At 36.9% G+C, this 11328-nt stretch overlaps 1 protein-coding gene across 1 annotated transcript; it reads right to left on the bottom strand.

Annotated features, from left to right (window-relative positions):
- Positions 1–2643: 2643 nt before the first annotated feature.
- On the bottom strand, positions 2644–10437 carry LOC145773892 (uncharacterized). Its single transcript, XM_082585015.1, has 11 exons — positions 10240–10437; positions 8729–8850; positions 7807–7985; positions 6944–7192; positions 5981–6135; positions 5513–5701; positions 4679–4879; positions 4086–4223; positions 3793–3859; positions 3638–3712; positions 2644–3543 (listed from the first exon to the last, which is right to left on the bottom strand). Exons 1-11 carry the CDS (start codon positions 10435–10437, stop codon positions 3263–3265), a joined length of 1854 nt encoding a protein of 617 aa, XP_082441141.1. The 3' UTR covers positions 2644–3262.
- Positions 10438–11328: the final 891 nt, after the last annotated feature.

Genomic DNA, 11328 nt, shown 5'->3' with positions numbered 1-11328 from the left:
ATCGTAGTGACAGTTTTTAGAGGTTTAAGGCGTTGCATCTCGATTTCGATAGCCGCGGGCTAATTTTACAGGAATACACTTATTGAATAGACGTTTCAAGGAGTGTTTCTTTTTCGGTCACTACCTGCAGACAAACGGATCTGGGAACTTTATGTTACAATTTTCCCACGAAGAGATTATGGTTTACCGCTGTGACCAGTAGGTACATAACGTTTTAATTCCAAAAAAAGAATATAGCTAAAATTTCATGTCTCAAACGTAAGCTTTAGGTGCATACAAACCAAGATATTTTATCAGCACGTGTTTCCACGTCATAATTTTGATATAAACTGGCAAAACGGGCTTTGTAATGGAAAAGCGTCACGTGGGGGAGGGGGGTTGACAAAAACGTTACGTTGGCGTCGAATGGGGGAGGGGGGTCAAAAATTCGGAAAAACAGCGTTACGTAATATTTGAACGCTCCCTAATGGGTAGTACCAAATTTAAATCATAAGTAGAGTGGACCATGGCCACCTAAAGATATGGCCTGATTTGTCACATTTTGCAGAAATTTCCAGGTTTTTCTAACTTTGGGCGAACGTTTAAATAAATTTTTCTAAAAATTTGATTTTTACGCTTTCTTTATTCTTTTCCCCAGATGACACAATAGGTTTTAACATCCTCACATGTTGGAAAACAAAGAAAATTTGATTTTGTACATTTTAGTCAGACTGTTAATTTTAAATAACAGTCTGATTTTGCGTTTTTCAACTTACTTTTTCTCATTTGCTACTGCTTCCCTAAGGCAACAAAAAAGTTTTTTGTCAGTAGGAAACCGCAAAAAGTAAAAACATCTCAAAAAATGTCAGTCAAGCAGTAGCAGTAGCTGTAATCAAAATCTGCAAAATGTGACAAATCAGGCCGCATCTCCAGGTGGCCATGAGTGGACAACCGGAAACAGACATTAGCCTACAGTCGGCTGCAGCGTCGGGCGGGTGTATGTCGGAAGGCGTACACCGATGCATAGCACTCAAGTCCGCTTTCCCGCAGTGCAGCACAAAGATATGAAAAACAAACAAACAAACAAAGCTCCGTCTGCATATAGCCCTACGTGTGATTTCCAGTTTTTAACAAATTAATAGCAGAAATAATTCAGGACATTGAAATCACTGCAAAAGCTTAAGTATCGCTAGAAAGCTAACGCTCCCCTTAAAAAGTGATTGTGCAATCCCGGTTAAGAACCACTGTTGTAAAGACTTTTGACGCAGAGCCGATTACCCAGATTGGCAGAGTGAAGTTTTCCTATTGTTCAAATGTTGTCGCCTAGAAATTATTCCATTCACTAGATGCAGCTCAAGGGAGAGCAGTCTTGAAATGCGTTGCCAAAGCGCACAACTCGAGAGCTGAACCAGCGCGCCTTGATCTTGAATCGGACGCTTAACTACTGACCTATCGGGGTGGAATGACATCAAGCAATATAATTACCACATTACAATTACATTGGTCTGAAATTTCAATTACTTCCTAATGTCATCAATTACACGTTTCAATTAAAAAAATTAAATATTTCAATATTTATGTTTATTGATTATTTTTTACAATTAACTTTTAACACAGACAAGTATAGAGTTATATTTGATAAAGATGAATTTGCAATGTAGGAGTCTCTTTTGAACCCCAGCTAGTGGCTCAACAAAAGCAGCCTACTGATATCATGCGGGCAAATTACCAAATGTAATTGTAATTTGGATCCAGTTTTTTGAAATTGCAATTAGATAATTACAACTTTTACACAACAAAAACTCTCAATTGCTTGAAAATGTGTAATTAATTACATCCAATTACAATCGTAATTGATACAGCTCTGATTGTAATATTCATTTCGGCCTGTCTTTGTTTCTGACCATCACAGCAAAAATAAAACATAGCAGAAGTCCAGAAAAATGTAGAAGCGACAAAATGTATTTCAAAAGCAAGCTACCAATAAGATGAAATATCTGAGGCAATGACTGTTTGCGAAATTCTTGCACAGTGGTTTTCCTTTCTAACCGTCACAGTGACGCAGAAAACGGCAACAGAACGTAGCCTATACTGCGGTCAGTTGGGTTAAAAAATTGAAGCTCGAAATTTTAAACGTGCTGTGAATGTTTGCACAAACGCTCTGTCCGCGTGTGGTTTTACAAACTAGGGTTTCATATTCGTTTATGACTACATTTTTTTTTTTTCTTGAAACGATTGACCCTTTGCCAATTGATTGACTTCCAGATAACATCATGGTAGTTATGATTAACATTTGCGTGACCTAAATTTCTTTTCATGGGAGATTATGACTTACTTCTTTTCGCTTTAGTGGAACTGTAGAAGCAATTTTTGTTCGGCTAATAGTGAGGATGCTAATCCCTATTAAAAATTTTTGAGCCAGTTGTCTTTGAAATTAAAGTTACTCTTAATTTTACGTTGACGAGTTCTCTACAGCCTGGGGCTTCCGAGCTTATCCAGCCATAAGATCACGACGAGGGTCACTATAATGTTCTGTATTAAGTCAGAACAAGACACTTCAAACAAAAATCACTTTTTTTATGTGGTATTTTGTTTGAATCAAAGGGCGTGGCTACTGGCTCCCATTTCTTTTTGTACCGGTACTGTGAATCTGCGTTTGTCCACTGCGAGATTCCTATCATTTTTTTCAAATTTACAATGCACATTCTTTCACCAGGCGTAGCATTTTGTCAAGATTTATTTCAAGGCAAAAGTGATTAACGCAGTTTTGGAGTGCTCAAAACAACAGAGGCACTGAGTGAATTGCAATAGGCCACGTTTGAAGCTTTTTGTATCGGCAGAAAGGATTTCCCAGTCATCAAATCTATCCTATTTAATTTGATTCAGCATTTGCAAACATTAAATCAATGTGAAAAATGGCTGATTGCTGAGTAGGACTATTTTATCAAATGTAATAAGGAATTGGAGGGCTTATTAAAACACGTAGGCTATGTATTTTTTAGAACAAAAATCGAATAGGCCACGCGTAGGCTTATTGACTTGCAATATTTGCATGATCTGTGGCTAGGTATAAAAAAAATCATGCAGCCCAGCAGCTGTGATGTGACTTCATTGGTTTGAAATCAACGAACAAGAAAACGCGCGTCAAAGGAAACATCTAGCCTACATTTTCCACAAGGCACTGTAAAAATACTTTTACTTTCTGAAGAACGTTTTATCAATCATTGTAAACGTTCAAAATTCACAATAGTAAGTTTTTAATTGACAAGTTTTAGTTTTGATATTAGGATACCCACAGAATACTGATCACGCAAACTAAAAGTCCCAGAAAAGGAGACAAAACGCATGTGGCCCTTGATCCGGAACCTTGCACTGTAGCATTTGTATAGGTTGATTCTGTACCAGATTTGAACGTGGCTGCTGGTGTTTCACTTTGGACAACACCAGTTGGTCTTGGAGACTTGTCCTTCATTTCTTTGGTTATTTCTGTCTGATATTGATCGGTTATGCTGGAACGCTCTCTGTCAACAGGTTTGAATGTTGCTGGTAGCGTGGCTGCGGGCTCTGAGGGTGAAGATTTTGAAGTAATTAACTAGTTATTTGGGAGTTTCTTTTACAATTGTAAGCTAGCTTATAATTGATTGAAAATAATTTGTACCTGAAGGCTCTAATGTTGCTCTGGGACGCTCTGTGTCAACAGGCTTGAATGTTATTGGCTGCGTAGCTGCGGCCTCTAAAGATGAAAATTTTCAAGTATTATTGAAGGTTTCTTTTACAACTGTAGCTTATATTTGGTTGAAACCAATTTTGTACCTGAAGGCTCTGGTGTTGTCGATGTTGGTTTGGAAGATGGTTTTGTTTTCGGGGCAGCTGTAGCAATCTAAAGACAGAAAACAATAAAGAGTTTTCGATTTTAGTTTTGCATACAACAAAGGAAGTAGAAAAACACATTAGATTAGGCTACCAAATTTATTTGTATTGCATTTATAAGTTATTGTAAATTGTTTCAGGTCTATGGAATAGTATCCACAGTAGGTTTATTGTCGAACCGGAAGTAATAGTAGGCTACAACACGCTGTTAAAAGCATATAGACTAGCCTACTTACAGATCCAACTTCACTTCCGACAACTTTGATCTGTGTCTCAAAAGGCATCGTACCAGTTGGCATGAAAGTAAAGAAAACCTGAGATAAATTTCGTCTCTTCATAGTTTCCGATGGCTCTATACGTGTGGTGTTGGTACCCTATGTGCATTCGAGCAATAAGATTTGACTTAGGACAAAACTTAGGATTAGATCAAACGCAAACAAAATAGGTTACTCTTATTCAAATAGAATCAAATCAATTCTACAAATAGATCAATCAGATTAATTCTAATGTGATTCTATTTGCATAAGAGTACTGATGAAGCCTCATTTGCGGCGACGACAGCTTTAAACAAACTTTATTTAGTTAACAAACTTGATTGCTTTTATTTGCTAATTTTATTTGTTTGCTTGCATCCTATACAATACATGGATCCGACTAAAATTTATGATTTGCAATTATCCTAACATTGAGAAGCCAGAACTAAGGTAGGAAAGGCTATAGAAGGCTATATCAGAATCTACGGATAAGCTATATCAGAAAAATTCCTTTATTACTCAAAATAAAAGTTATTCGGAATACAAGAAAATTGACTTGGTTTAGGCTTACTTACTGTTCGAATAGGTAGCAAAAAGTCATGAAGAGCAGCGTTAGGATTAGGGAAAAAAGAGGATAGGAAAACGTTGCCCCCAACGTTTTGTACTTGTGTTGAAAGGGTTACATATATCTCACCAATTCTTCCCTCATTGCTTGTTTTTACAACACCATAGCTAGGAGAGCCGGGGTGCAAAAGAACATCAACTGCGGTGTTGTTCTATGACAACAATAAAAAGTGTTAGCCTGCTGGTAAAAATGTTATCATTCGCATGATTAAGTAGCTTACGGCATGCAACTATTCATAGATTGCATGCCGTACTTTCGTGTGAAAGACTTGCCTGCTTGCAAGTTTTTCACAGACAAGATTTACAACCAGGGATTTTAAACTCAATGCATCTTTCCTCGACTTTAGAGCCCCTTTTATTTTAGGAAATAACTTTTTATCGACTTTGACATCGTGTTTAACCTATAGGCTGTTCATTTCAATTGAATTGCAAGGATCCTTCCTGAAACTTTAAATACTCGAAAGTATTTTTACTCAAACTGCATCTCCGGTATCTTTTTTCAAGTTATTCATAGATAACAACTCTTATCCGTAGTTTATAGACTAAAAGTAGGCAACAAATAAAGACGACCAGGTTAGAAATTGTTTATAGACTCTATATTTATGTGTAAAAATTATTAGTTATGCTTATCTTACAGTAAGATACGTTATAGCAGTAACACATTGATAAGTAACACACTAACACTACTGTATTATTATGACCGTTATACCATGTTAACAAAAATACACGAAACTCTATATTAACCAGATTCACAAAACTACTTTATTAAGTTTAAGTTCATTTACCGGAATTATTCTTGGCACTTCACAGGACAGTCTTGTCAGTCTATCTCCAAATATCTCAACAAGATTGTCAAAATTGTCGAACGTATAGGCGTACTCCGTATCGGGATCACTAGCTATAATGTTTAGCTGTTCGTTATCGACAGCATTTCCTACTCCAATGGCAAATATTGTCACGCCAGCGGCTCTCAGCTGTCAAAAAGTTATTTAAAATTTCTGAACATTGAAATCGTATTGCTTAAGTCAAACACTGTAGGCTACGGTAAAAATACTTTTGTAAAAACAGAAAAAAATGTCGTTTTGAGAAGGGGCAATATCAAGCAATGAACTTTTTGTGAAAAAAATTACTTCACTTCGTCATTATTTTTGATATGATTCTGTGAGGTAGCCTCAGACCATACAAACTTTGTGTCATCAACTATAGGCTTATGAACGCATGTTTAAGGGTACCGTATCGTAGATAAATCGTACTTGATTGGCAGGTTCAGTAACATTATCTTGACTTTTTCCATCAGTGAGCATAATCAAAATTCTTGGAACACCTTGAGATGCTGGTCGCGCTCCGGTTCGAGCAATGAAGCCTCTTTCAAAAACGCGGTTGAGAGCTTGTCCAGCTCTGGTCCCGCCTAAAACAGATTATTCATTTTTAGTTCCCATTTCGTATTGTCTCTTTAAATGGATCATATTGTCCGAGACAAAAGACCACAGGCCTACGTACACTTGGTCATCTTCGCAAGAAGACTACCAACTTGAGAAATACTTGTCACAAATGTCGTTATAAAAATTGATTAATCAAGTAAGTGAACTTAAACGTTGTTTAATTTCAATGTGTGTAATCCAATTGCAGAAGCATCAATCAGATATACAATAGTAGGTATATCTAGGCAACATATAAACGACAATAATAAAGTTGGAACTATTTGTGAAAACGGATGATCTTTGACTGGACACGTAGATTAACTTATTTGACCCAACAGTTTGTGAATGACATCAATGTTTATTTTGGTTCGAAAAGATTTAAAATAAAGATGGTTAGTTTTGAATTTTCTTCCTCGGTCTAAGAAAGCCTCTGGAAGGTTGTACACGGCAGTTCTACCATCCTTAATTGTAGAGGCTTTGAGCCACCGACGCAAGCCCGGTCACCAAGTTTGACAGAGTGAAGTTTCCTCTTGCAGAAGTATTGTTGTCTGTGAATTATTCCGCCCACAAAGTACCGCTAAACGCAGAACAAACCTTAAATTTCGTTGCTCAAGCACATTTCCCGAAAGTCGAACCGGCCTTGATGATCTAGCGCAAATACCATCAGGCGCTTAACCAACTGAGACATCGGGACAGACTGAGCTAAAAAGAAGTTTATATTTATCAAAAAACGTAAGTCTTGAAAGAATTAAGTGATCGGCTTCATCTACTGGGATTATTTTGAACGTTACTCACTATGTTTCTTGTCCGGTATGTTGTTTATGGCGTCAATGAAAGCAACGTTGCTTCGGTGTTCGTTGAATCTACTAACAAATTCAACTCTTCTTGAAAACAGCATCAAACCGGTTCTAACTTGCTGACTTGAAATCGGAAATCGAGACGACAACTGAATGACAAACTTCAAAGATGCATTAAAATCTTCTGGCGAAAGACTTGAGGAATGGTCCAGGACAAAAAAGAGATCCAGTAAAGACGCGTTGCATTCTGAAAAAGATGAAATTTCGATTGTTATATGTTATGACAAATTAAAAAAAAATTTGCTCATAACTATTGTTTTTGACTGTAAAGCGTACACTTATGACTTTTTACTTTTTATGAATAACCTACGAGTTGAAAATTTACCCCATTAATAGCTACCATTAGTCGTATAAAGTGCAAACTTTACATAATTACTACAGAGTATGGCTACCATATTACCAACTAATATCATATAAATGCAGTAAACCTAACAAGAAGGTGAGACAGTTCAGTTCTTGCAATATCTTTGATTTTTTTGTCGTATTGTAAGCTACATTGCAGGTTGCATTACTCAGGCAGCAAAATCTGTCATTTTTACATTGATTCATTGATGCAAACGTTGAACCAATGTAAAATGACAGATTTTGCTGTTTGGGTGGTGAGAAATGAGGAAGCTATCCTTTGTGTGAATCTCGTCTAGATGGATGTGGTACGAACGCAGCCTACGTTTGAGAATTTCGTAGGTTTTATCCTAACTTACCATACAAACGCAACCGGCATAACTGCGAGACAAGTTGGCAGCTCCATGTATCTGTTGACATGCATGACGCTGTTTGCATTCTGATTGTTTATAAACTTACTGTTGGATTCCTCATATGCCTCAACTTCATTGATAAATTGATCTTCGTCGCCACTTGTATTGTAGTAAGTGTTCCACCAATTAGCTTGACCGGTTATGTTCCGTGGAAGGCTCATTCCATTGTCTTCTGCTTGGAATTTTAAGAACAATCTTGCCAGGAATGCGGACCATATGGGAACACTTAAAATATACGACATTTGAAAAACTTTTTATTAAATTTTGTAAGGGTTGTAGAAAAAAACCTATAACCGTTATTCTCACTAAAGCATTTCTTTCCGGAACTAAGTATGTTTAGCCTACTGAAAGCACGAGCTTAGTGTTTATTGGAATCTAACCTACGAATAAAAACATATTTAAGACAACAATTTTTTTTTGTATCAGGCCCAAGACATGTTTTTATAAAATCAACCTAATTGACATTTCTCTTAAGAAGCAATGTATTCAAAACTATTGAGTAAGTTTCAAAAGCATAAGCATAAGTGTGTTGGAGTTTATGATCACTTACCACATTATAGCAACTGTATGCAACTTATAGTATACACTGGTTGTTGGGTATGATTGATTTTGACAGTGTGAATCTTTATCCTATTACTGTGAAAGCTTCTTTGAGAGCTTGATCCTGACAGTTTCGCATAGCGTGCTTGTAGAGGCTTGAATCCCTGCTGATGCAGGTTCAGTCATGAAGAGTGTCAAAGTCTTTTGTCGTCGAAGTATTGTCTCTGAATTATTCTATCCACTCGGAGTCCTTGTATGGAAAGCTGTCTTTGAAATGTGTTGCTCAAGCCCACACCCCGAAAGTCGAACCAGGGCCGCTTGGTCTTGTACTTTCTTTGTTAAAAAGTCAGGCTCTTAACAAACTGAGTTATTGGAGAATAAAATGTAACAACTTTATTAAATCATTAATCAAAAGGATGAATAGTTACTTGGCGTTGTAGGTCATAGGTTCCTCAGTAGGCTTAATGGTCCCAATTATATCTGTTGCAACTTGTAAGTCAGTGTTAAAGTCTTGATGGCTTGTAACGTATTTATGCATTTCCTCTGAAATCTAGGGGAAAAAATCACAATATTATTTTTCATAAAAACTGAGTTAGTATGAATGTAGGCCTATTATCAAAATTTTGTGACTTTTAACATTTTACTCTATATATGTAATATCTATTCTCTCTTTTGTGGGTTGCAGGCCAATTATTTGTCCAAAACTGTCGAAACTTAAACTAAATTAAAATCAATGCATAAACAAACGAAGCAAGTCATGTGACAAATTGTAGGTGAATACTCAGACATTTTGAAGTTTCTTCGAGCAGGGAAATCCCAACCCAGACCACGCGAAAGCTGAATCCCGACTGTGACAATTATACTGATTTGAATATTTTTAACGTGCATGCCATACGCAAAGAACGTGATATTTATGTTATACCTTGCCACGTTAGCTTGACCGTGGTATGCCTGTGCATGTTAAACAAATAGCCTAATTCCGTAACAACCCGAATATAATCATTGCGACTTCATTATCTGGACTAACGCTTATAAGGCACATGTATGCTGCATTGCACCTACGATTCACACTTCACTTTTTCGTGTCCTGGCTTGCACCAGGTAATTGAAGTTTTAGATTAAGTGGACGGGAAGGCAAGGAATCTAATTTTTGTGTCTACCTTCAGGCATACCATCAAGTGTATTGCCAAAGACACAGCCGTATGCTCTTGAGCGGTGTCGAACCGGCACTCTTTCAAGTGTCGCGCCAGAGCTCCCATCACTCACTTCAGTGGTGAGAGCTTTAAACGAATTGCTCTGAAATCTGAGAGCTCTAAAAATACTGTAATACACTTCTCTAAAATAGATATAGTGACTACTTGAACTACTGTATATAGGCTTTTGACCCTCGACAAGATCGCATGGTTTAGAAAAGCTGCAGATAGGCCTACTACGCCAAGGCATGCATGATAACGTTACGATGTTTTTCCTGCAACGTATTAGCTTATCGTTACCAAGTAAAAGTTATGTCAGGTAGAACGATGTCATGAAAGAACACTCACGACTGTGTCTGCGTAAATTTCTCTTCGGAAGTGTTTGCTCATACCACGGCTTTAGTTTGCGTCGCTTTAAAATAACAAAAGTGTTTTGACGCAAGAGCAACGTGTTTCAAAGACGACTCTTCATTCAGTGGCACTTTGTGTATGGAACACTTTAAAGATAACACTTCAACAATCGGAAACTTCATTCTGTCAATCTCGGTGACCGGAGAACAGTCTACGCCATGTGTTTAAAGCCTTTACAAGATCTGGTTTTGATATAAAAAGTTACTCAACATAATAAATGCCAAAAGTGCAATACCGGCTTTACAAACACATGCAGCCGGACAAAAGAATTTTTACGTTCTCTACGCGCAACATAGCTTACTAATCTTACTACTTTTTACAGGAAGCACACTTACCTGCCATATTCCACCCAGGGGTAATCTTTGATTATTTCCGTAACCAGATTCAACGAGAGCAATTCTTTTCAGAAATCCAAAATCATTTTTGAAAATTTCTTGAAGCACACTCAGTTTTCTAATACTTGCTTCTACAACTTCAACTCCAGTTGCTCCGGCAAAAAGGGTCCTGTCGACTGATCTGCAAATGTTTGACATCTGTAACTTTTAGGCTACACAAGGCTAAAAATAAGTAAAATTATAAAAAAGACACCAATTGTGTAAAAAAAATATTTGGGACGCCTGGTAAATTTTATCACAAAAGCCCGAAATGTAGAAACTAAACTCATGTTAGTAACATTTTCCAACACTAAACTGTTTTCATCTTTAGTGCTATTGAACGAAAAAAAGTGCATTCAATATATCATTGATGATGAAAACAGTTTACTTTTTTAAACTTTTTATGAAGAAGAGTTTAATTTCTACATTTTGGGTTCTATATTTTTGATAAAGGCGATTTTGTTCCCATTTGACGAGAAATGGCTTTTTTTCTCAAACCTTCAACTATCGGGCGTAAGCCTGGATTCAATAAAAAGACAAAATCTGAATTACTGAATAAAATTGCCTTCGAAAGCAGTCATTGAACAAGTCCAGGTCTTTTAGTTCTTTCTTGTTCGCTTTAAGTCATCAAAACTTACTCAGTTTGAGCAGACGAATATTTCACAGACAGCAAAACTATGGACAATTTCCAAAGGAAAGCAATGACAAGCAATCTCATCTTTCGACAGTCAAGGATCAGCTTTGTATTTCAGCGCTCTTGGTCAACAGGTTCAGTGGCCTATATAACCTTAGCTTGATTACAGTCTAGTGAATTGAGGATTGTAAAATATCTGGCATATAAGGGCGGAATGCTCAAAACGTGAGGAAGTGACGGTTTTGAGTCATCGCTGTGAGACCAACGTTATATGGTAAACCGTTATGCACAACACGGAGCAAATCCCTTGCAAAAATGTCACAAAACTTTCTGAAGTAAGTAACGCCAGGGCAGTGTTTAATGTTGTCTTAATAAACGTAATCGTTTAAACGTTTATGAACACAAAAAATATGTTG

This window comes from Aplidium turbinatum, chromosome 7, assembly GCF_918807975.1.
Source record: "Aplidium turbinatum chromosome 7, kaAplTurb1.1, whole genome shotgun sequence".
In the NCBI taxonomy this organism is placed as follows: Eukaryota; Metazoa; Chordata; class Ascidiacea; order Aplousobranchia; family Polyclinidae; genus Aplidium; species Aplidium turbinatum.
The sequence above is the reverse complement of the archived record's forward strand: the minus strand, read 5'-3'. Positions and strand labels throughout refer to the sequence as shown.